Source organism: Salvelinus alpinus, chromosome 8, assembly GCF_045679555.1.
Source record: "Salvelinus alpinus chromosome 8, SLU_Salpinus.1, whole genome shotgun sequence".
NCBI classification, from domain to species: domain Eukaryota; kingdom Metazoa; phylum Chordata; class Actinopteri; order Salmoniformes; family Salmonidae; genus Salvelinus; species Salvelinus alpinus.
Genome location: NC_092093.1, coordinates 60,998,853 through 61,023,797, shown reverse-complemented (window position 1 = coordinate 61,023,797; position 24,945 = coordinate 60,998,853). Strand labels below are relative to the sequence as shown.

Genomic DNA, 24,945 nt, shown 5'->3' with positions numbered 1-24,945 from the left:
GAATAAAACAATACCTCGTAGTAAAACAAAGGCCTACATAAATAAAAGAGTACATCAAACTAGACATTGTGCATTATGTACATTGCTCTATTACTACAAATTTACAGTATAAAATATATTTCAATATTATTACAGTTTGTGTGTGCGTATGCGTGCCTCTTCACAGTCCGCGTTGTGCCGTGCTCGATTTAGTTACTTGATGTGAAAGAGTTCCATGTAGTCATTGCTCTATGTAGTACTGTGTTTATCCCAGAGTCTGTTCTGGACTTGGACTGTGAAGAGACCCCTGGTGGCATGTCTTATAGGGTATGAGTGTTCGCTGTGTGTTCGCTGTTTGAACAGACAGTTCAGTGCTTTAAACACGTTAATGCCTCTCACAAAGATGAGTAGTGATGCAGTCAATCTCTCCTCTACTTTGAGTCAGGAGAGATTGACATGTGTTTTATTGATATTGACTCTCCATGTACATTTAAGTTCTGGTTGAACTGTAATTTGCCTGCGTCCTTTGTGGCACAACTGACCAGTAGTCCAGGTGTGATAAACTAGGGCCTGTTGGACTTGTTTGTGATTTCTCCATCTTAGCTACTGTTGCATTTTGTATTTTTATTTAACCTTTATTTAACTAGGCTAGTCAGTTAAGAACACATTCTTATTTACAATGACGGCCTACCAGAAGGCCTTCTGCGGGGACAGAGGCTTGGATAAAAAATAAATAAAATATAAATATAGGACAAAACACACGTCATGAAAAGAGACAACACTACATAGTGTTGAGTGTAGAGACAACACTAAGACGACAACATAGCAAGGCAGCAACACATGACAACACAGCATGGTAGCAACATAACAACAACATGGTACAAACTTTATTGGGCACAGACAACAGCACAAAGGGCAAGAAGGTGGAGACAACAACACATCACACAAACAGCCACATCTGTCAGTAAGAGTGTCCATGATTGAGTCTTTGAATGAAGAGATTGAGATAAAACTGTCCAGTTTGAATGTTTGTGTCAGCTCGTTCCAGTCGCTAGCTGAAATGTCAGTTTAAAATCTAGGGTTAGACAAGCAGTTTAGTCTCCTCCAATTGTTCAATTGCCATATTATTCATTACAAGATTTAGATGAGGTTTAGGGTTAGCAAATGATTTGTCCCAAATACAATGTTTTTTAAAATATATTTAAGATGAGCTTATTACTATCCACTCATTCTAAAACTGACTGCAGCTCTTTAACTTGCAGGGATTTCACTGGCTGTGGTATCTAATGTTGAGTCATCAGCATACATAGACACAAAGGCTTTACTCAAGGTTAGTGGTAGGTAGGTCAATAGTAAAAATAGGAGAAAGTAAGAGGCCAAGACAGCTACCTTGAGGTTTACTTTGTGTTAGATAGGCTTCCATTAATAAAGAATACCCTCTGTTTTCTGATAGATGGGTAACTATCGATCCACAATATGGCAAAGGATGTAAAGCCATAACACAAGTTTTCAACAGCAGACTATGATCGATAATGTCAAAACCTTGCACTGAAGTCTAACAGAACAGCTCCCACTACCTCTTTATTATCAATTTCTTTCAGCGCCAAGTCTAGGACCAAAAGGCTTCTCAACAGCTTCTGCCGTAAGACTGCTGAACAGTTAATACATTCGCCACCGGACTATTTTCATTGACCCTCCCCCCTTCCTTTTGTACACTGCTGCTACTCGTTGTTTATTGTCTATGCATAGTTACTTCACCCATACCTACTTGTACAAATTACCTCATCTAACTTGTACCCCCTCACACTGACTCGGTACCGGTACCACCTGTATATAGCATCGTTATTCTTATTGTGTTACTTTTTATTATTATTTTTACTTTAGTCTATCAGGTAAATATTTTCTTAACTCTTCTTGAACTGCACTGTTGGTTAAGGGCTTGTAGGTAAGCATTTCACGGTAAGGTCTACACTTTTTTTTCCGACGCATGTGACAAATAAAGTTTGATTTGATTCCCTGTAAGCATGCTTAAAGTCAATGTTAAGTTTGTTTACTGTGAAATATAGCTTTCACCTGGATTCAGTCTATGAGCCCTTATTGGTGTCACTTGTTAAATTCAATCAGTATAGGGGAGGAGACAGGCTAACCCTTTTCCTACAATTTCCGTGGCCCCACGGAAATATAATTATCATATGGAAATCCCCATCAAAATCCATCTGTTTAAGCTAGAGATATCTGCAGTGTTCGTCAGACCATGAGACATCCTGAAAATCAGTCTTCTCACAAACGTCTGTAGCGTCCGAATGGCTTGGCCTACAAACTACTATGACTCCTCTGTAGAAAGAACAGCATCACAGGGATCATCTGATGTCGTAACAGCCTCTTCTGCCAACTTCTGTCTGTATCATCCGAACAGTTTGGGCTACACATCTCTGTGGAAAGGTGATACGCTCACGTACATGTCGGTTGTTTTCCTCTTGGATGCCCACAAGATTCAAATCACATTTTATTGGTCACATACACGTGATTAGCAGATGTTATTGCGGGTGTAGCGAAATGCTTGTGCTTCTAGCTCCGACAGTGCAGTAATATTTAACAAATTACACAACATAAACCCAATACACACACATCTAAGTAGTAATGAATGAAGACAATATACATATATGGACGAGCGATGTCAGAGCGGCATGGACTAAGATACCGTAGAATAGTATAGAATACAGTATATACATATGAGATGAGTAATGCCAGATATGTAAACATTATGTGACTAGTGTTCCATTCCTTAAAGTGACCAGTGATTTCTAGTCTATGCCTATAGGCAGCAGCCTCTAATGAGCTAGTGATGGTTGTTTAACAGTCTAATGGCCTTGAGAGAGAAGTTGAAAAGAGACTCGTCTGAAAGTCCCCAGTACCAGTTTAAAAAATGTATGGAAGTATATCTGGAGATTGTGAAAATAAGGGGTTCAATACCTGTAAAACAAAAATAATACAGTATATAGTTTCCTGGTCTTTCTTATATCTCTCAGATATAGGACGGACACATCAGAACAAACTTCCTTTCGATTTTTGGGAGGGTAACATCTGTACCATGTTAGGAATCTGTTATTCTATGGGCTAATAGCATTAATGACATATTCAATGTTTCATCAAATATTTGTTACATAATTTTTTTGGGATACCATAAGTGGTCTTAAAATTCTAAATCAAATGGCTAAATGATCCTTGGTTTGACTCTTTAAACAATTCCATATGTTCGCTTAGTGGAATGAAGGCTGAGGCTGTTCTGAAGTCAATATTATAAAGGTGTTACTCAGTGTAGTTCGCTACCATCTTCAGTCATTTTCCATCCAAGTTGTCAGTACCAGGTGGTTTGTCATTATTGATAGACAACAATCATTTTTTACACCCCTTCCACACTAGAAATGACAATGCTTGTCTTTCATCATTTTTCATTAATGCATGGATAGGAAGGTGCAGAGTTTGTTGGCATGTCATGCCTAAGTTTGCTATTCTTGCCAATGAAAAAGTCATTGGCAATTACAGTATGTTTGCCAATCAACTGTGCAGCCAGACTTATTTGCCATTCCCTTTGTGCAGTTTTTGAATTCCTCATCAATCACTGAGATTTAGATGTTTTTTTACGGTCAGTTTCTTAATGGGTGCGTGCTTATCATTAACTGGAAGAAGCAATTTTATAATGACCCTCTTCATACTACTGAGCCAAGCTGTACTGTGCTTCCCTGGTTACGCTTCCCCCAAAGTGGCCAGAACCGTCCTGGAAAGGACAATGTGAAAAGAACATTTCCAAGCCAGCACAGTACGGTTTGGGTTAGCACAATGGTGAAACCACGGTTATATGATACCAGGCCGGTCCAACTTGTTGTTCTCTTCTAAGTAGCACTGGACCAGATATCCATCCATTGCATTTCTCCTCTCTGGTTTGCTCCATTTGGACGGTAGCCATTTTGGCTATTTGTAGAGGAGGGAGGGTTTGTAGGGGTGGGCCACTATCATTTTGCCTCAACCATTACTCTTTGGGGCGTTGTGGGAGAAGTGGGCTCAAGCCAGTATGGCGAGATGGAGACACTCCAGTTACATTGTTTTAATATTTCTGCTTTAGTGTAGATTATGTAAGAGAACCCCGGACCACACTGTAATGCGATTACAGCAGTCTTGCTTGATTATTTTCAACAAAACAACGGAGGATTAAGGTTTGAAGAGAGGGTGGTGTCATTATTTTGAAGGGAATCACTTTTTCCTTCATTATTCCCTATGCCATATCAAGGGACTTGATGTGTATAGTAAGCATATCAATAGAATTACAGAACATTGACTTGAATAATAATACTAATAATTATATTTCTTTGGTAATAAGTTATTGTCTGTGTTGTCCCGAACCGGGCATGGTCCTGCATACGACAACATGCCACAGGATTTCCTTCCCATGATGCCCCCAGGAAGCCACTGGCTCATGTGTCTAACACTTGGTGTCTAACACTTGGTGTTAAAAGGTATTTGCAGGTTTTTGTATTTGACCCCCCCCCCCCCCCCGACAAGGGTTTGCTAGAACTAAGGAGAGGCAGAGAAAGCTAAAAAAGAGAAGGAGAGAGTGAGCAACATAAGTGCTGACTTGAACCATTTTAACTTCAAGGCCCCATTCTTTCTCGGCTCTTGACAGTTTTCATTATTCAAAGGAGAACTCTCTTTCTCTGGCCACGGAAATGTCAATGTATATTCAGGTGCTAGAGCCAGGTTCGCTTGCCTTGACCAGAGCCCCTCATTTAGGCACTCTGTTTTTTTACTATAATCGCAATTCTCTACTATTACAGAGGTTGGCTTCAATTTGAACCTGGGTTTTGAATCCAATATGCTTTTATTTTCTTAATTTCACTGGCGAGGCCTGACAAAAAAGAATGAGATTTTATGTGGAAAAGCACCAATGCTTTTTAGGCTGGGGGGGGGTTAGAACTGAAATATGTCAATACCTAGCGATTGTCGTCAACGTGTGAATTAGTGTGACATTTTTGTAAAGCTTGTAGTAAGTGCTGAAACTGAAATATGGAGCCAGTGGTTAATTGGCCGTAAATATGAAGCATATGGTTCCAGCCTCCAATCACGATGCCTGACAACCTGAGCAGCTCAACCATGGGTCTGTTCAGAACGTTCCAATTTGGAATGTATTGTATAGAACCGATATGATTGTCTGTTACTTTTAAAGGCAATTGTCAGGCTCTACTTGTTCCATTTCAATCTGTAACTTTTCAAAAGGTTTCAAATCACTGAATAGCCCTGGTTTCTTCTCGAAAATGATCAGGTTGTATTCTTATAGGCGTTATTGAGTGAACTAGGAAAAACTAAGTATTCGAACTAGCTTTCTTAATCATTGTCTTTCTCTCTTTCGCTGTCTCATGCTTTCTCTCTGTTTTGCAGTGCTGTGCATACTGTAAGCACCTTGGGGCATCCATCAAGTGCTGTGAGGAGGGCTGCTGCCGCTCGTACCATTTCCCCTGCGCTGCCGCCGCCGGAACATTCCAGGACCTGCGCCGACACACCCTCCTCTGCCCCGACCACCTCCAGCTGGCCTCACAAACATGTGAGTATAGATCCTGTGTTCCACTGGGAGAATGAGGACAACTAGATTACACTACAGATGTGAAACAGCCTTGACTTGGTGTAGACTATATTGTCAGTGAGTGTCACGTAGGTACACTATATATATACCAAAGTATGTGGACACACCTTCAAATTAGTAGCTTTGGCTATTTCAGCCAAATCATTGCTGACAGGTGTATTAAAAATAAATATTCTGCCCTGCAATATTTGCACTGGTCAGCTAAGTGCTGTTATTGAAGTGGAAACGTCTAGGAGCAACAACGGCTCAGCTGCGAAGTGGTAGGTCACACAAGCCCACAGAACGGGACCACCGAGTGCTGAATCGTGTAGAGCATAAAAATCCTCTGTCCTCGGTTGCAACACTCACTACCGAGTTCCAAACTGCCTTTGGAAGCAACATCAGCACAAGAACTGTTCGTAGGGAGTTTCATGAAATGAGTTTCCATGGCCGAGCAGCCGCATGCACACAAGCCTAAGATCACCAGGCGCAATGCAAACTGTCGGCTGGAGTGGTGTAAAGCTCGCCGCCATTGGACACTGGAGCAGTGGAAACGCATTCTCTGGAGTGATGAATCAAGCTTCACTATCTGGCAGTCCGACGGACGAATCTGGGTTTGGCGGATGCCAGGAGAACGCTACCTGCCCCAATACATAGTGCCAACTGTGAAGTTTGGTGGAGGAGGAATAATGGTCTGGGGCTGTTTTTCATGGTTCGGGCTAGACCCCTTAGTTCGAGTGACGGGAAATATTAACGCTACAGCATACAATGACATTGTAGACAATTCAGTGCTTCCAACTTTGTGGCAACAGTTTGGGGGAGGCCCTTTCCTGTTTCATCATGACAATGCCCCCATACAGAAATGGTTTCTCGAGATCGGTGTGGAAGAACTTGACTGGCCTGCACAGAGCACTGACCTCAATCCCATCGAAGACCTTTCAGATGAATTGGAACGCCGAATGCGAGCCAGGCCTAGTCGCCCAACATCAGTGCCCGACCTCACTAATGCTCTTATTGCTGAATGAAAGCAAGTCCCAGCAGCAATGAGCCAACATCTTGTGGAAAGCCTTCACAGAATAGTGGAGGCTGTTATAGCAGCAAAGGGGGGACCAACTCCATATTAATGCCCATGATTTTGGAATGAGATGTTCGAAAAGCAGGTGTCCACATACTTTTGGTCATGTGTATTATGAAATTCACTCAAATCACCCTTTTTATGCTTTCGCAGTGTGTTAAACGGAAATGTATATTACTTTCTCATTGGATGAAATGTTTGGAAACATTTTTGCAGCCTTTAGCCTAATGTTAACCTAATGGTCCATGGCAGGTCACTCCAAAATAAATGTTTGTCAGAGGCTTTCAAACCTCACATGTGGTCCCATGTTGAAACAAGTCCACGTCCCAGGCCATCTGTTGTGTGAAATGTTCCTTTACCTTTTTTCAACTTCATATTATCATCTCCAATATCATCGTATACACGTTTCTATGTTTTGTAGTCAAAACGGAATACTTTTCCCCCCAATGGCATAATCTGATGTGTGTCGTGATTTCAACCAATTATGAATAGTCATTGTCTACTAATTGGTTAAGATCACATGATGCACACCAGATGATGCCATTGGAACAACAACGTAACTTCCTTTTTGACTACAAAACATAAACGCAGCATTTTCACATACTGTACGTTAAAGTTAGCGCTTGGCGATATGGCCTAAAAATATATATTTATATATATTTATGGGCGATTTAAGATATCTCTATTAAAAAAAAAATATATATATATATATATATGTTTTATCTAAATAGGCTTTGTACAATTTAAAGATCATATACACTGCATTTCAAACAGTCAGCAATAATGTAATGAATTCAGGGCTTTTGGAATTATACCTAGGCTAATATAATAATCACTGATCTGGCTTTCAAGTCTATGAAAATACACTTTTTGTTACAAATTTACCCAGAACCATGCATAATGCACAGGAACTAATACTGACTAACTTGTTGTAGCAGGCATTATAGAAAAAGGACACAGGCCTCATCGACAATCTCTCAAGCACAAGGCCACATGCTACTGAGTAGCCAGCTAATCTTTATATTTCAAGTTTAGCCAACTTGGATTTGTTTGCTAGACCAGTTGAATTGTTATGAACACACCTTTCTGTCCGTCTCCAACTGTTTGAACAGCATGCTAGCCTGTCCACTTTGTTCACATGTTGAAATCAAGTGACCTGCCTTATTTCTCACAATGAGAACAAGTTGCCAATTCCTTATATAATAGTTTTTTATGCTTATAGCACGTTTATTAAACATAGACTAGACCGCTAGTTTTAGCAGTCTTTGGCTAAAATGCTACTAGCAGTACGTGGTCTTCCTGTTTTAGTGTCTGTTCTGGGAGCAATTTGAGGAGTCGATACAAAGGTATTGTTAGAAAGTTTAACTTTACAGTAAAATAATGTCTCAATGTCTTTCAGTGTCCATATGACCGATTCTGCAAATAGTGTGTTGAAACCGCTTGTCAGAGAGGAAGAAGTGATCTCTCATCTTTGTTGTTGTGGCAGGGGGAGGAGCTTGGTGTGTGTGTGTGTGTGTGTGTGTGTAAATGGGAAGGTGCACAGTTACAGCAAAAGGAGCAGACGAGACCAAAAAGAAAACATGACACAAACGCTCATAAAAAAATAACCACCCCTCCCCCTTTTGTTTCTTGCAATACAGTCCTTTGGAATATCGCAGTAAAAGATCAATTCTAATTCATTTGATATATCGCCCAGCCCCACTTGGGGTAGTGCTGGAGGTTATTAATATTACGTTGAACGGTTTAGAAATGTCCCTTTAATATTACGTTGAACGGTTTAGAAATGTCCCTTTAATATTACGTTGAACGATTTAGAAATGTCCCTTTAATATTACGTTGAACGGTTTAGAAATGTCCCTTTAATATTACGTTGAACGGTTTAGAAATGTCCCTTTAATATTACGTTGAACGATTTAGAAATGTCCCTTTAATATTAAGTTGAACGGTTTAGAAATGTCCCCTTTTAATATAGTGCCTCCCTGAACTGTCCCTTTTTAATATAGTGCCTCCCTGAACTGTCCCTTTAATATTACGTTGAACGGTTTAGAAATGTCCCTTTTTAATATAGTGCCTCCCTGAACTGTCCCTTTAATATTACGTTGAACGGTTTATAAATGTCCCTTTTTAATATAGTGCCTCCCTGAACTGTCCCTTTAATATTACGTTGAACGGTTTAGAAAATCCCTTTTTAATATAGTGCCTCCCTGAACTGTCCCTTTAATATTACGTTGAACGGTTTAGAAATGTCCCTTTTTAATATAGTGCCTCCCTGAACTGTCCCTTTAATATTACGTTGAACGGTTTAGAAATGTCCCTTTTTAATATAGTGCCTCCCTGAACTGTCCCTTTAATATTACGTTGAACGGTTTAGAAATGTCCCTTTTTAATATAGTGCCTCCCTGAACTGTCCCTTTAATATTACGTTGAACGGTTTGGAAATGTCCCTTTTTAATATAGTGCCTCCCTGAACTGTCCCTTTAATATTACGTTGAACGGTTTAGAAATGTCCCTTTAATATTACGTTGAACGGTTTAGAAATGTCCCTTTAATATTAAGTTGAACGGTTTAGAAATGTCCCTTTAATATTACGTTGAACGGTTTAGAAATGTCCCTTTAATATTACGTTGAACGGTTTAGAAATGTCCCTTTAATATTAAGTTGAACGGTTTAGAAATGTCCCCTTTTAATATAGTGCCTCCCTGAACTGTCCCTTTTTAATATAGTGCCTCCCTGAACTGTCCCTTTAATATTACGTTGAACGGTTTATAAATGTCCCTTTTTAATATAGTGCCTCCCTGAACTGTCCCTTTAATATTACGTTGAACGGTTTAGAAAATCCCTTTTTAATATAGTGCCTCCCTGAACTGTCCCTTTAATATTACGTTGAACGGTTTAGAAATGTCCCTTTTTAATATAGTGCCTCCCTGAACTGTCCCTTTAATATTACGTTGAACGGTTTAGAAATGTCCCTTTTTAATATAGTGCCTCCCTGAACTGTCCCTTTAATATTACGTTGAACGGTTTAGAAATGTCCCTTTTTAATATAGTGCCTCCCTGAACTGTCCCTTTAATATTACGTTGAACGGTTTGGAAATGTCCCTTTTTAATATAGTGCCTCCCTGAACTGTCCCTTTAATATTACGTTGAACGGTTTAGAAATGTCCCTTTTTAATATAGTGCCTCCCTGAACTGTCCCTTTAATATTACGTTGAACGATTTAGAAATGTCCCTTTTTAATATAGTGCCTCCCTGAACTGTCCCTTTAATATTACGTTGAACGGTTTAGAAATGTCCCTTTTTAATATAGTGCCTCCCTGAACTGTCCCTTTAATATTACGTTGAACGGTTTAGAAATGTCCCTTTTTAATATAGTGCCTCCCTGAACTGTCCCTTTAATATTACGTTGAACGGTTTAGAAATGTCCCTTTTTAATATAGTGCCTCCTTGAACTGTCCCTTTAATATTACGTTGAACGGTTTAGAAATGTCCCTTTTTAATATAGTGCCTCCCTGAACTGTCCCTTTAATATTACGTTGAACGGTTTAGAAATGTCCCTTTTTAATATAGTGCCTCCCTGAACTGTCCCTTTAATATTACGTTGAACGGTTTAGAAATGTCCCTTTTTAATATAGTGCCTCCCTGAACTGTCCCTTTAATATTACGTTGAACGGTTAAAAAATCTCCCTTTTTAACATAGTGCCTCCCTGAACTGTCCCTTTAATATTACGTTGAACGGTTTAGAAATGTCCCTTTTTAATATAGTGCCTCCCTGAACTGTCCCTTTAATATTACGTTGAACGGTTTAGAAATGTCCCTTTTTAATATAGTGCCTCCCTGAACTGTCCCTTTAATATTACGTTGAACGGTTTAGAAATGTCCCTTTTTAATATAGTGCCTCCCTGAACTGTTCCTTTAATATTACGTTGAACGATTTAGAAATGTCCCCTTTTTAATATAGTGCCTCCCTGAACTGTTCCTTTAATATTACGTTGAACGATTTAGAAATGTCCCCTTTTTAATATAGTGCCTCCCTGAACTGTCCCTTTTTAATATAGTGCCTCCCTGAACTGTCCCTTTTTAATATAGTGCCTCCCTGAACTGTCCCTTTCATATTACGTTGAACGGTTTAGAAATGTCCCTTTTTAATATAGTGCCTCCCTGAACTGTCCCTTTAATATTATGTCCCTTTCCTAAACTGTCCCTTTAATATTATATCCCCTTCCTAAACTGTCCCTTTAATATTATGTCCCTTCCCTGAACTGTCCCTTTAATATTATGTCCCTTTCCTGAACTGTCCCTTTAATATTATGTCCCCTTCCTAAACTGTCCCTTTTTTTGTGTTTTTTTTTCTCCTCACCCACAGCTAAAGAGGAGGTGAAGTGCTTGTTGTGTGACAGTGCTGGGGACCTGCAGGACCAGCTCTTCTGTACCACGTGTGGGCAGCACTACCACGGGGCGTGTTTGGACGTGGGTGTTACCCCCCTGAAGAGGGCCGGCTGGCAGTGCCCCGAGTGCAAAGTCTGTTTGACCTGCAGGTAAGGGTCGACTCTGTAGCATATCTTACCAGATGTGAGCTTGTTAATTAACTGTATGCACTAGTAGCCACTGTGTTAATTAGCTGTATGCATTAGTAGCCGTTTTACTAGTTGGCTGTGTTTGCTAGTAGCCATTGTGCTAGTTGGCTGTGTTCGCTAGTAGCCATTGTGCTAGTAGCCATTGTGCTAGTAGCCATTGTGCTAGTTGGCTGTGTGTGCTAGTTGGCTGTGTGTGCTAGTGGCTGTGTGTGCTAGTGGCTGTGTGTGCTAGTTGTCTGTGTGTGCTAGTTGTCTGTGTGTGCTAGTTGTCTGTGTGTGCTAGTGGGCTGTGTGTGCTAGTGGGCTGTGTGTGCTAGTGGCTGTGTTTGCTAGTTGGCGTTGTGTGCTAGTTGGCTGGGTGCGCTAGTTGGCTGGGTGCGCTAGTTGGCTGGGTGCGCTAGTTGGCGGTGTGCGCTAGTGGCGGTGTGCGCTAGTTGGCGGTGTGCGCTAGTTGGCTGTGTTTGCTAGTTGGCTGTGTTTGCTAGTTGGCTGTGTGCGCTAGTTGGCTGTGTTTGCTAGTTGGCTGTGTGTGCTAGTTGGCTGTGTGTGCTAGTTGGCTGTGTGTGCTAGTGGCTGTGTGTGCTAGTTGGCGGTGTGTGCTAGTTGGCTGTGTGTGGCTGTGTGTGCTAGTGGCTGTGTTTGCGAGTTGGCTGGGTGTGCTAGTTGGCTGTGTGTGGCTGTGTGTGCTAGTGGCGGTGTTTGCTAGTAGCCATCGTGTGGTGTGGTCACCCACCCCGAGACCTTAAGTAGTGTCGTACAACCAGGGTTTGACAGGGTAATGGCTAGCAGGCTAGTTTTGGAACCAAAATAATTTTCCAATCGTTTCGTTCTGAACAGAACCACTATTTATTTTTTTGTACTGTTCCGTCCTCAATTACCTCGACTAACCTGTACCACCGCACATCGACTCGGTACCAGTACCCCCTGTATATATCAAACATCAAATTGATTAGTTGCAAAGAAAAAGCCTCATCTCAGACTGGCCAATAAAAATAAAATATTCAAATGGGCAAAAGAACACAGACACTGGACAGAGGAACTCTGCCTAGAAGGTCAGCATCCCGGAGTCGCCTCTTCACTGTTGACTTTGAGACTGGTGTTTTGCGGGTACTATTTAATGAAGCTGCTAGTTGAGGACTTGTGGGGCGTCTGTTTCTCAAACTAGAGACACTAATGTACTTGTCCTCTTGCGCAGTTGTGCACCGGGGCCTCCTGCGCTGTTCTGTGAAGGGAGTAGCTCACAGCGTTGTACGAGATCTTCAGTTTCTTGGTAATTTCTCGCATGGAATAGCCTTCAATTCTCAGAACAAGAATAGACTGACGAGTTTCAGAAGAATAGTTCTTTGTTTCTGGCCATTTTTACCCTGTAATCGAACCCACAAATGCTGATACTCAACTAGTCTAAAGAAGGCCAGTTGTATTGCTTCTTTAATCAGGACATCAGTTTTCAGCTGTGCTAACAATTGCAAAAGGGTTTTCTAATGATCAATTAGCCTTTTACAATTATTAACTTGGATGAGTTAACACAACGTGCCTTTGGAACACATGAGTGATGGCTGCTGATAATGGGCCTAGACATTCCATAAAAAATCAGCCGTTTCCAGCTACAATAATAATTTACAACATTAACAATGTCTACACTGTGTTTCTGACCAATTTGATGTTATTTTAACGGACCAATGTCCTTTTAGAAATTTCCTTTTTCTTTTTTTAGTGACCCCAAACTTTTGAACGGTAGTGTCTGTGTGTGTATGTGTGTATATATATAATATATATTTTGAATGTAAACTTTTATTTAACTAGGCATTGCTGTAGCGTTAAGCCCGAACCATGAAAAACAGCCCCAGACCATTATTCCTCCTCCACCATACTTTACAGTTGGCACTATGTATTGGGGCAGGTAGTGTTCTCCTGGCATCCGCCAAACCCAGATTCATCTGTCGGACTACCAGATGGTGAAGCGTGATTCATCATTCCAGAGAATCCGTTTCCACTGCTCCAGTGTCCAATTGCGGCAAGCTTTACACCACTCCAGCCAACGCTTGGCATTGCGCATGGTCATCACTCGCTATTATAAAACTGGCTCAGGACAATGACCCAAAACACCCCTCTAGGCTGTGTAAGGGCTGTTTGACCAAGGAAAGTGATGGAGTGCTGCATCAGATGACCTGGCCTACACAATCACCTGACCTGACCTCAACCCAATTGAGATGTTATGGGATAAGTTGGACCGCAGAGTGAAGGAAAAGGAAAATCATTCCTCACGTAGCTGGTTGAGAGAATGCCAAGAGTGTGCATAGTTGTCATCCAGGCAAATTGTGGCTACTTTGAATAATCTGAAATGTAAAATATATTTTGATGTTTTACACTTTTTTTGGTTACGACATGATTCCATTTGTGTTATTTCATAGTTTTGATGTCTTCGCTATTATTCTACAACATCAATTCACCTCCCAAGTCTGTAGGGACAAGAGGCCTACCGTGAAGCCTGTCTGTAGGGGCAAGAGGCCTACCGTGAAGCCTGTCTGTAGGGGCAAGAGGCCTACCGTGAAGCCTGTCTGTAGGGGCAAGAGGCCTACCGTGAAGTCTGTCTGTAGGGGCAAGAGGCCTACCGTGAAGCCTGTCTGTAGGGGCAAGAGGCCTACCGTGAAGCCTGTCTGTAGGGGCAAGAGGCCTACCGTGAAGCCTGTCTGTAGGGGCAAGAGGCCTACCGTGAAGCCTGTCTGTAGGGGCAAGAGGGACCTACCGTGAAGCCTGTCTGTAGGGGCAAGAGGCCTACCGTGAAGCCTGTCTGTAGGGGCAAGAGGCCTACCGTGAAGCCTGTCTGTAGGGGCAAGAGGCCTACCGTGAAGCCTGTCTGTAGGGGCAAGAGGCCTACCGTGAAGCCTGTCTGTAGGGGCAAGAGGCCTACCGTGAAGCCTATCTGTAGGGGCAAGAGGCCTACCGTAAAGCCTGTCTGTAGGGGCAAGAGGCCTACTGTATACCCCTGCCATCCTCTCACAATGCATGCACACATACACACCCACCTCCACCCCACCTTATTTTGGATCACTGCATCATGGTGCTGAGCCTCCCAAGGAACTGGGAAGGAAGAGAGAGGGGGGAAAAGCACAGTGAAATGTATACTGCAGTTTTACCAGATGGAGAGCTGGGGAATTGGCAGGGGTGAGGAGAGGGGGTTGGTTAGGCACCACCAGAATGCAGCGTGATCTAGGGACGTGTGTGCGCGGGCGGTAATGACTCCACTGCACAGTTGTAAATCTCAGATGATGTTTTCATTCAGGTTGGATTTGCGTCAGCTGAAATACAGGCTGCTGGGATTTGATAGATCTCAGGGCTCTAGCCTCTTCCCTAATATCATAACCCTCCACCGCACACACACATGCGTACACCATAAATCTTACACTCTGGTCTCTTGATTTATTCTTCAAACATAGTTAATCCAACCAAAATCCGCCGTGGAGAGGCTGTTCTCGATTGCGGGTTCAGTTTAATGGCAGGTTTGATTGGCTGAACAAATTTTGAATCTTGATGCTTAGCTAATTTTATTCTGTTGAAGGAAATGTTATTTTCTCATTCCTATAAACACTGTTTAAAAAAATATATATATTGTTCACAATGTGGTGTATGTGTGTGATAAAATGTATTGTATTAAACATAACCTACTATGTGAACCTCCCCCATTGACAAACTAAATTCAAACTCCCAACTGTCTGGCTGGCTTTCTTTTCTTCCTCATACTTCATTGATAAATGAATGTAGTCGATTGTCCAAGTCCCAGACTCGAAATGAGTCACTGATAAAGAGCCCATAGACACTGAGACCCTGGAGGACCAGAGTTAACAGTTGACAGTTTGTTAGGTTGTCTGTTGACGCGGTCGGGAAACAAACTTGTGCTATCCATACTACAACCCTTGCAATTTTTCAGATTTTTGTGTTTGTTGCCTATTAGGTGTGTGGGTGGGTGTCATTTTTCTCTTTTGTGTGCGTCTCCATAAGTGTCTCATACACTGAGTATACAAAACATTGTCACTTGTTAAATCCACTTCAATCAGTGTAGATGAAGGGGAGGAGACGGGTTAAAGAAGGAATTTTAAGCCTTGAGACAATTCAGACATTGATTGTGTATGTGTCATTCAGAGGGTGAATGGGCAAGACAAAAGATGTAAGTGCCTTTGACAGGGGCATGGTAGTAGGTGCCAGGTGCACTGGTTTGAGTGTGTCAAGAATTGCAGCGCTGCTGGGTTTTTCCTGCTCAACAGTTGTGTATCAAGAATGGTCCACCACCCAAAGGACATCCAGCCAACTTGACACAACTGTGGGAAGCATTGGAGTCAACATGGGCCAGCATCCCTGTGGAATGCTTTCGACACCTTGTAGAGTCCATGCCAAAACGAATTGAGGCTATTCTGAGGGCAAAGGGGGATGTAACACAATATTAGGAAGGTGTTCCTAATGTTTTGTACACTGAGGTCATATTATTAGGTGTGTGTGTGTCATCTTTCCCTCTACTGTGTGTGTTTTTCAGGAACCCGGGAGAGGACAGCAAGATGCTGGTGTGTGACATGTGTGACAAAGGCTATCACACCTTCTGTCTCCAGCCTGCCATGGAATCCATCCCCACCAATGGCTGGCGATGCAAGGTAAGAAACACTCCAAACACTTTTCACAACACGGAATACCGTCGGGCCGAGACGGGAGCGTGTTAGGGATGTGCAGCTTTTCCTTTCAAGACAGTTCGATACAGTGCATTCGGAAAGTATTCAGACCTTGACTATTTCCACGTTTTGTTATGTTACAGCCTTATTCTAAAATGGATTAAATTGTTTTTGCTACACACAATACACCATAATGACAAGGTAAAAACGTTTTATTTTTTGCAAGTGTGTTACATTTACATAAGTAATCAGACCCTTTACTTAGTACTTTGTTGAAGCACCTTTGGCATCGATTACAGCCTCGTGTCTTCTTGGGTATGACGGTACAAGCTTGGCACACCTGTATTTGTAGGGTTTCTCCCATTCTTCTCTGCAGATCCTCTCAAGCTCTGTCATGGTTGGTTGGGGAGCGTCGCTGCACAGCTATTTTCAGGTCTTACCAGAGATGATTGATCGGGTTCAAGTCCGGGCTCTGGCTGGGCTTCTCAAAGATATTCAGAGACACTTCTGCATTGTCTTTACTGTATTCCTAGGGTCGTTGTCCTGTTTCCCCGGTCTGTGCTCCGTTCATCTTTCCCTCAATTCTGACTAGTCTTCCAGGTCCTGCTGCTGAAAAACATCCCCACAGCATGATGCTGCCACCACCATGCTTCATCGTAGGGATGGTGCCAGGTTTCTTTCAGATGTGACGCTTGGCATTCAGGCCAAAGAGTTCAATCTTGGTTTCATCAGACCAGAGAAACTTGTTTCTCATGGTCTGAGAGTCATTTTGGCAAACTCCTAGTGGGTTGTCGTGCCTTTTACTGAGGAGTGGCTCCCGTCTGGCCACTCTACCATAAAGGCCTGATTTGGTGAAGGGCTGCGGAGATGGTTGTCCTTCTGGAAGATTCTCCCATCTCCACAGAGGAGCTCTGGAGCTCTGTCAGAGGGACCATCAGGTTCTTGATCACCTCCCTGACCAAGGCCCTCCCCCCCCCGATTTCTCAGTTTGGCCAGGTGGCCATCTCTAGGTAGAGTCTTGGTGGTTCCAAACCTCTTCCATTTAATAATGATTGATGCCACTGTGCTCTTGGGGACCTTCAATGCTGCAGCATTTTTTTGGTAACCTTCCCCAGACCTGTGCCTCGATACAATCCTGTCTCGGAGCTCTGCAGACAATTCCTTCTACCTCATGGCTTGGTTTTTGCTCTGACATACACGGTCAACTGTGGGACCTTATATAGACAGGTGTATATCTTTCCAAATCATGTCCAATCAATTGAATTTACCACAGGTGGACTCCAATCAAGTTGTAGAAACATCTCAAGGATGATCAGTGGAAACAGGATGCACCTGAGCTCAATTTCGAGTCTCATAGCAAAGGGTCTGAATACTTATGTAAATAAAATATTTACGTATTTTATTTTCAATAAATTTGCTGAAATATATAAAAATATGTTTTCACTTTGTCATTATGGGGTACTGTGTGTTGATGGGTGAGAACATATATTTAATCCATTATGAATTCAGGCTGTAACATCAAAATGTGGAATATGTCAAGGGGTATGAATTCTTTCTGAAGGCAATGTATATAGTAAAGATTAGATGAAAGACGGTGGTGACTTTATCTGCAGAGATGTGTGTAGATTGAAGAGGAAAACAATACATTTAATCAATTTTAGAATTAGGCTGTAACAAAATGTGGGAAAAGGGAAGAGGTCTGAACTTCCTGAATGGACTGTGTGTATCTACATACATATACTCCGATACAGGAACGATACATTTTAGGTTGAAACGATTATGTTTTATTAGAGATCTCATCGATGCGATCTGGTTCGATATGATTCAATGCACTAACATTTGTTTCTTGAACACTTTATTTGTATATACTAAATGTAAATCTGCAGCTGATGGAGCTCATGAGCTGGGCCTCTGAGTTGGATCTGTCTGAGCTGTGTGTGTGAATGATGAATGCCCATGGTGTATGTTTGAGCTGGGATGATAAACCAAAAATGACCGGCATTGCCTTCTTTTTATCGAAGCATTTTGCTTACTTTGGTACACAAACTTTCCTGTAGATTGTTCTGAAACCATTATTTTGTCAAAAGTAATTAGTCTAATTTTGTTTAATTTATTTGCAGCAAAGAAAACAAGTGATAAAATGTATCTGTATTGTTGCTGTTTTTTAAACGGTGTGCAGGTGTGGCTGGAAGCCCAAGGGCTTATATGAAAACCACACCACAAAAAAAACAAGTAAAAAAATAAAGGTTTGTTAAACGGATAACAAAACCTGCTAATTGTAAATTAATTGATCAGTAATCACTAAAACCTAATAGTATTTGTTTTGTTTAAATGTGAGTGTGTGAGAGTTAGGCTACATAGAGGGGATTATTGGGTAGTTTGGTTCATCAGGCTGACCCCCTTTCTTCGCTTGAAGTTATTGAGGGATGATGAGCTTTCGGCAATGTGAAGATAAGAATTCCAGAGTATGGTACCTCTGTGTCTGAGAGAATTGACTGTGAGGTGCGGCAGTAGGGAAGGTGAAGGTTATCACAGTGTCTTGTTATATAGATGCATGTCAGAATGAACCTGGAAGAATCCATTGAAAGGTAAACTGTCTGGGAGGTATGAGTATTTCTAGATGAAAGCGTATAATTGACGTACATTAATGTCATAAATAGACACGATACTGAGATACTGGTGGTGGCTAGTCTTGCAAATGTCTTTTGTATGATGAGTAATTTGTGTGGGTATGAGGCATATGTACCGGCCCAGACACTATTACAGGAAATGAGATATGGGTAAATTAAGCTATAGTATAGAGTTAGGAAGCAAGCCTGATGAATCAAACCACTAATCTTGCTGATGATACCTACAAATGTCATCACCTTGCTACAGACAAATTGAATATGATCTTTCCAGGATAACTTTTCATTAATTAGAACTAGAACTAATTAATTAGAATCTAGTGGATGTGTCTTGTTCCATTTCATTCCCACCAATTGAGATTCTGGCTCTTTTTATTTTTATATATTTATTATTTACTTACTATTTAATACAATAATGTTTTAACAGTTGAAGATTAACAAATTATCTGGAACCATTCAGAAATTTGGCCATACATGAGTTAGCTTAATTAAATAGTGAATTAAAATTCTTGTGATAAAATGAAATTGGTATCATCAGCAAAGGGAATGATGTATGTAATCTCATTGAAAGCGTAGTAATACAATTTAGAAAGTAATATTTCATGATCGACTGTGTCAAACGCATTGGATAAATAAAAAAAATATGCCAAGACCATATTCTTTGTTAAGAGCTGTAAAGATTTTATCCACAAGTTGCAAAAGAGCCATATCTGTGGAGTAGATTTTACAAGTTTTTACAATACTGGTGCTCATAGAATACAGTGTTCATTTTAAATATTTGAATATTCTCTTATACACCAATTATTCTAGGATTTTAGAAAAACATGATACTACAGATAATGGGCGATTCTTAAAAAAAAAATGTTTTAATTTATTTGTGGAAGATCTTGGATCCTCAGATTGATAGAGGGAGATAACTTTGGCAACTTTCAAATCTTTAGGAATAATTCCAGTTCAAACATTTGAACACCTGCTCATTCCAGGGTTTTTCTTTATTTTTACTATTTTCTACATTGTAGCATTATGGTGAAGACATATAAACTATGAAATAACACATGGAATCATGTAGTAACCAAAAAAGTGTTACATTATATTTGAGATTCTTCAAAGTAGCCACATTTTGCCTTTATGACAGCTTTGCACACTCTTTGCATTCTCTCAACCAGCTTCACCTGGAATGCTTTTCCAACAGTCTTGAAGGAGTTCTCACATATGCTGAGCTCTTGTTGGCTGCTTTTCCTTCACTCTGCGGTCCAACTCATCACAAACCCAAATCTCTATTGGGTTGAGGTCAGGTGATTTGTGGAGGCCAGGTCATCTAATGCAGAACTACATCACTCTCCTTCATGGTCAAATAGCCTTTACACAGCCTGGAGGTGTGTTTTGGGTCATTGTCCAGTTGAAAACAAATGATTGTCCCATTAAGCGCAATCCAGATGGGATGGCGTATCACTGCGGAATGCTGTGGTAGCCATGCTGGTTAAGTGTGCCTTGAATTCTAAATAAATTACTGACAGTGTCACCAGCAAAGTACCCCCACACTATCACACCACCTACTCCGTGCTTCACGGTGGGAACCACACATGTGGAGATCATCCGTTCACCTACTCTGCGTCTCAGACACAGCGGTTGGAACCAAAAATCTCAAATTTGGACTCATCAGACCAAAGGACCGATTTCCACCAGTCTAATGCCCATTGCTCGTGTTTCTTGGCCCAAGCAAGTTTCTTCTTCTTATTGGTGTCCTTTAGTCATGGTTTCAATGCAGCAATTTGACCGTGAAGGCCTGATTCACGCAGTCTCCTCTGAACAGTTGATGTTGAGATGTGTCTGTTACTTGAACTCTGAAGCATTTATTTTGGCTGCAATCTTGAGGCTGGTAACTCTAATGTACTTATCCTCTGCATCAGAGGTAACTCTTTCTTTCCTGTGGCGGTCCTCATGAGAGCCATAGCGGTTGATGGTTTTTGTTTGTGTGTTAAAAAAGATATATAATTATATAAGAATAATGTACAGTGGGGAGAACAAGTATTTGATACACTGCCGATTTTGCAGGTTTTCCTACTTACAAAGCATGTAGAGGTCTGTAATTTTATCATAGGTACACTTCAACTGTGAGAGATGGAATCTAAAACAAAAATCCAGAAAATCACATTGTATGATTTTTAAGTAAAATTATTTGCATTTTATTTAATGACATAAGTATTTGATACATCAGAAAAGCAGAACTTAATATTTGGTACAGAAACCTTTGTTTGCAATTACAGAGATCATACGTTTCCTTTAGTTCTTGACCAGGTTTGCACACACTGCAGCAGGGATTTTGGCCCACTCCTCCATACAGACCTTCTCCAGATCCTTCAGGTTTCGGGGCTGTCGCTGGGCAATACGGACTTTCAGCTCCCTCCCAAAGATGTTCTATTGGTTTCAGGTCTGGAGACTGGCTAGGCCACTCCAGGACCTTGAGATGCTTCTTACGGAGCCACTCCTTAGTTGCCCTGGCTGTGTGTTTCGGGTCGTTGTCATGCTGGAAGACCCAGCCACGACCCATCTTCAATGATCTTACTGAGGGAAGGAGGTTGTTGGCCAAGATCTCGCGATACATGGCCCCATCCATCCTCCCCTCAATACGGTGCAGTCCTATCCCCTTTGCAGAAAAGCATCCCCAAAGAATGATGTTTCCACCTCCATGCTTCACGGTTAGGATGGTGTTCTTGAGGTTGTACTCATCCTTCTTCTTCCTCCAAACACGGCGAGTGGAGTTTAGACCAAAAAGCTCTATTTTTGTCTCATCAGACCACATGACCTTCTCCCATTCCTCTGGATCATCCAGATGGTCATTGGCAAACTTCAGACGGGCCTGGACATGCGCTGGCTTGAGCAGGGGGACCTTGCGTGCACTGCAGGATTTTAATCCATGACGGCGTAGTGTGTTACTAATGGTTTTCTTTGAGACTGTGGTCCCAGCTCTCTTCAGGTCATTGACTAGGTCCTGCCGTGTAGTTCTGGGCTGATTCCTCACCTTCCTCATGATCATTGATGCCCCACGAGGTGAGATCTTGCATGGAGCCCCAGACCGAGGGTGATTGACCGTCATCTTGAACTTCTTCCATTTTCTAATAATTGCGCCAACAGTTGTTGCCTTCTCACCAAGCTGCTTGCCTATTGTCCTGTAGCCCATCCCAGCCTTGTGCAGGTCTACAATTTTATCCCTGATGTCCTTACACAGCTCTCTGGTCTTGGCCATTGTGGAGAGGTTGGAGTTTGATTGAGTGTGTGGACAGGTGTCTTTTATACAGGTAACGAGTTCAAACAGGTGCAGTTAATACAGGTAATGAGTGGAGAACAGGAGGGCTTCTTAAACAAAAACGAACAGGTCTGTGAGAGCCGGAATTCTTACTGGTTGGTAGGTGTTCAAATACTTATGTTATGCAATAAAATGTCAATTAATTACTTAAAAATCATACAATGTGATTTCCTGGATTTTTGTTTTAGATTCCGTCTCTCACAGTTGAAGTGTACCTATGTTAAAATTACAGCCCTCTACATGCTTTGTAAGTAGGAGAATCGGCAAAATCGGCAGTATATCAAATACAGTACTTGTTCTCCCCACTGTATGTGTATGGACTTTGTAGGCACCTGATCTGAGCCATAAGGGAGACTAGGTATCTACCACCCCACCACCACTATCAGTTTAGGGAGGGCAATGTAGCCTATGTTTTTGTCCCCCCACTTTGCTTCTGAAATCACCATCACCCACTAATTAACTTGTCATTTCTGCAGATTAGGTGTTTGAGCTAGTAATGTATGAATATTTATAGTTTACAAATGAGCAATGACATAGTAAGTGAATATATACCACAACGTTGGATGTCACCCCTTGACCGTTTGGATGTTTTTAGTGGGCTTCTTTTCTCATCCCGCTTTGGCCATGTAGTGCGCCTCACAAATGAATTGCTGTCCTCGTTATGAAATTATCAACTTTACCCAAACTATTGCTGATGGTGAACCTGAACAATTGAAATGACATCTATTGTAAGCTATGTTCAGCAGGTAGCCTATAGCCAGATGAGTAGTCTCCGGTATCTTACTTTTTTAACACGGTAAAACAGAATTTTCAATGGCGCATTGATGATAACCAGGCAAAATACATATGTCCGAAATGATTGACACCGTTGATAAAGATGAATAATGATGGATATGTAAAATAAATAATTCAAATTCTGAGCTATATTGTATGCTCACATCTGTTGTTTACGAAGCATGTGACAAATAACATTTTATTTAATTTGCAAAATCATTTCCAATAACGGGAGGTTAGCTTGTCTTGGATGTATGCTCTTTGACCCTTTTAACTTTCTCACTCATCATTATTCACGGTTCATTCAGGTTAATCCGGAATCATGGTAGTGTTGACATTTTAATTTGGAAGTTCTTAAACATATTATATTGTTATTTATAGTAAAAGTGAGAAATGCATAAAAAATTCAATGCATTATTTACCATTCATATCTATTGGGCACAAAATCGTCTGATACACAAACAAAATGAACTGCAAATACATCCAAGTTTGTAAATTCACAACCTTGATGTAATAATTGTGTGCTAGGAATATGCGACCAAATACTACACTTTTGGCTGTTTAGGGGTGTCAATAATTGACACCTACCTTTTTTGAGAAAATAACTCTACCTCTGAGCAATTATTATAATAAAATAATGTAATTTCCCCCAAAAAATTGGCATACAATATAGCTCAATATTTTAATTATTTATTTTTATACTAATAAAATTGCTCAGAGAAAGAGGTTTAGTTTTTCTCAAAAAGGTAGGGGTCAATTATGAGCAATAATGAGTGTATATTATAATTTCCCCCCGTTTTATTTTTCATACTTAAATAATAATCATATCTTGAATAGATAAGTATTCACCCTCCTGAGACATATGTTAGAAGCACATTTTGTAGCGATTTCAGGTGAGAGTCTTTCTGGGTAAGTTTCTAAGAGGTTTGCACACCTGGATTGTACAATATTTGCCCATTTATTACTTTTAAACATTCTTCAAGCTCTGTCAAGTTGCTTGTTGGTCATTGCTAAACAGAAAGTCTTAAGTCAACACTTACTAGGCCACTCAGGAACATTCAATGTTGTCTTGGTAAGCAACTCCAGTGTAAATTTTCCTTTGTGTTTTAGGTTATTGTCTGGCTGAAAGGTGAATTTGTCTGTGCTGTATTACATTTATTTTTATAAAAGAAAAACTCCCTAGACCTTGCCGATGACCAGCATACTCAACATGAGGCAGCCACCACCATAATTGAAAATATGAAGTGGTACTCCGTGATCTATTGTGTTGGATTTGCCCCAAACATAGCAATTTGTATTCATGATAAAAAAAAGTCGATTTCTTTGCCACCATTTTTTGCAGAATTACTTAACTGCATTGTTGCAAACAGGATGCATGTTTTGGAATATTTGTATTCTGTACAGGCTTCCTTCTTTCAACTGTCATTTAGGTTAGTATTGTGGCATAACTACAATGTTGTTGATCTATCCTCAGTTTTCTCCTATCACAACCACCAAACTCTGTACTGGTTTTAAAATCACCATTGGCCTCATGGTGAAATCCCTGAGCAGTTTCCTTCCTCTTTGGCAAATAATTTAGGAAGGATGCCTGTATCTTTGTAGGGACTGGGTGCATTGATACACCATCCAAAGTCTCATTTATAACTTCACCATGCTCAAAGGGATAATCAGCGTCTGCTTTTTAATTTGTACACGTCTACTAATCGGTGCCCTTCTTTGCGAGGCATTGGAAAACCTCCCTGGTATTTGTGGGTGAATCTGTGCTTGAAATTCACTACTCGATTGAGGGACTTCACAATTATCTATATGTGTGGGGTACAGAGATGGGGTAGTCATTCAAAAATCATTTTAAACACTATTATTGCACACAGAGTACGTCAATGCAATGTATTATGTGACTTGTTAAGCACATTTTTACTCCTGAATTTATTTTGGCATGAATTTATTTAGCCTTGCCATAACAAAGGGATTGAATACTTGTAAAGCTGAAATGTTTACAGTCTTTTTTTTCTTTCTTTTTTTTAAATAATAAGAACATTTTCTACAAATTATATTCCACTTTGACATTGTGTTATTGTGTGTAGATCAGTGACAAAATCTCAATTTAATACATTTTAAATTCAGGCTGTAACAACAATGTGGAGAACGTAAAGGGGTGTGAATCATTTCTGAAGGCACTGTATGTTTGAGGAATAAAATGCTGTCAATTTACCTCACGGGGGAGGAAAATGTGGCGGTGAGAATAAGCTCTGAACGAACAAGAGCTTTTATGTGAAGCTCTCCTCAAATCACGTCTCCTTGCTTACAGTGGTACTGTTTTCACCCCTCCCCGGCCTC

General features: G+C 40.9%; 1 protein-coding gene across 9 annotated transcripts in view; it reads left to right on the top strand.

The window, feature by feature from the left end:
- Nucleotides 1-24,945, top strand: part of LOC139583389 (histone-lysine N-methyltransferase 2C-like) — a 225,415-nt gene that overhangs the window by 96,942 nt on the left and 103,528 nt on the right. For all 9 annotated transcript variants that reach the window (XM_071414413.1, XM_071414415.1, XM_071414419.1 and 6 more), the window contains 3 exons: nucleotides 5,413-5,575; nucleotides 11,032-11,203; nucleotides 15,771-15,885. In XM_071414413.1, coding sequence (XP_071270514.1) covers nucleotides 5,413-5,575; nucleotides 11,032-11,203; nucleotides 15,771-15,885 — 450 coding nt within the window. The remainder of the gene's footprint in view (nucleotides 1-5,412; nucleotides 5,576-11,031; nucleotides 11,204-15,770; nucleotides 15,886-24,945) is intronic.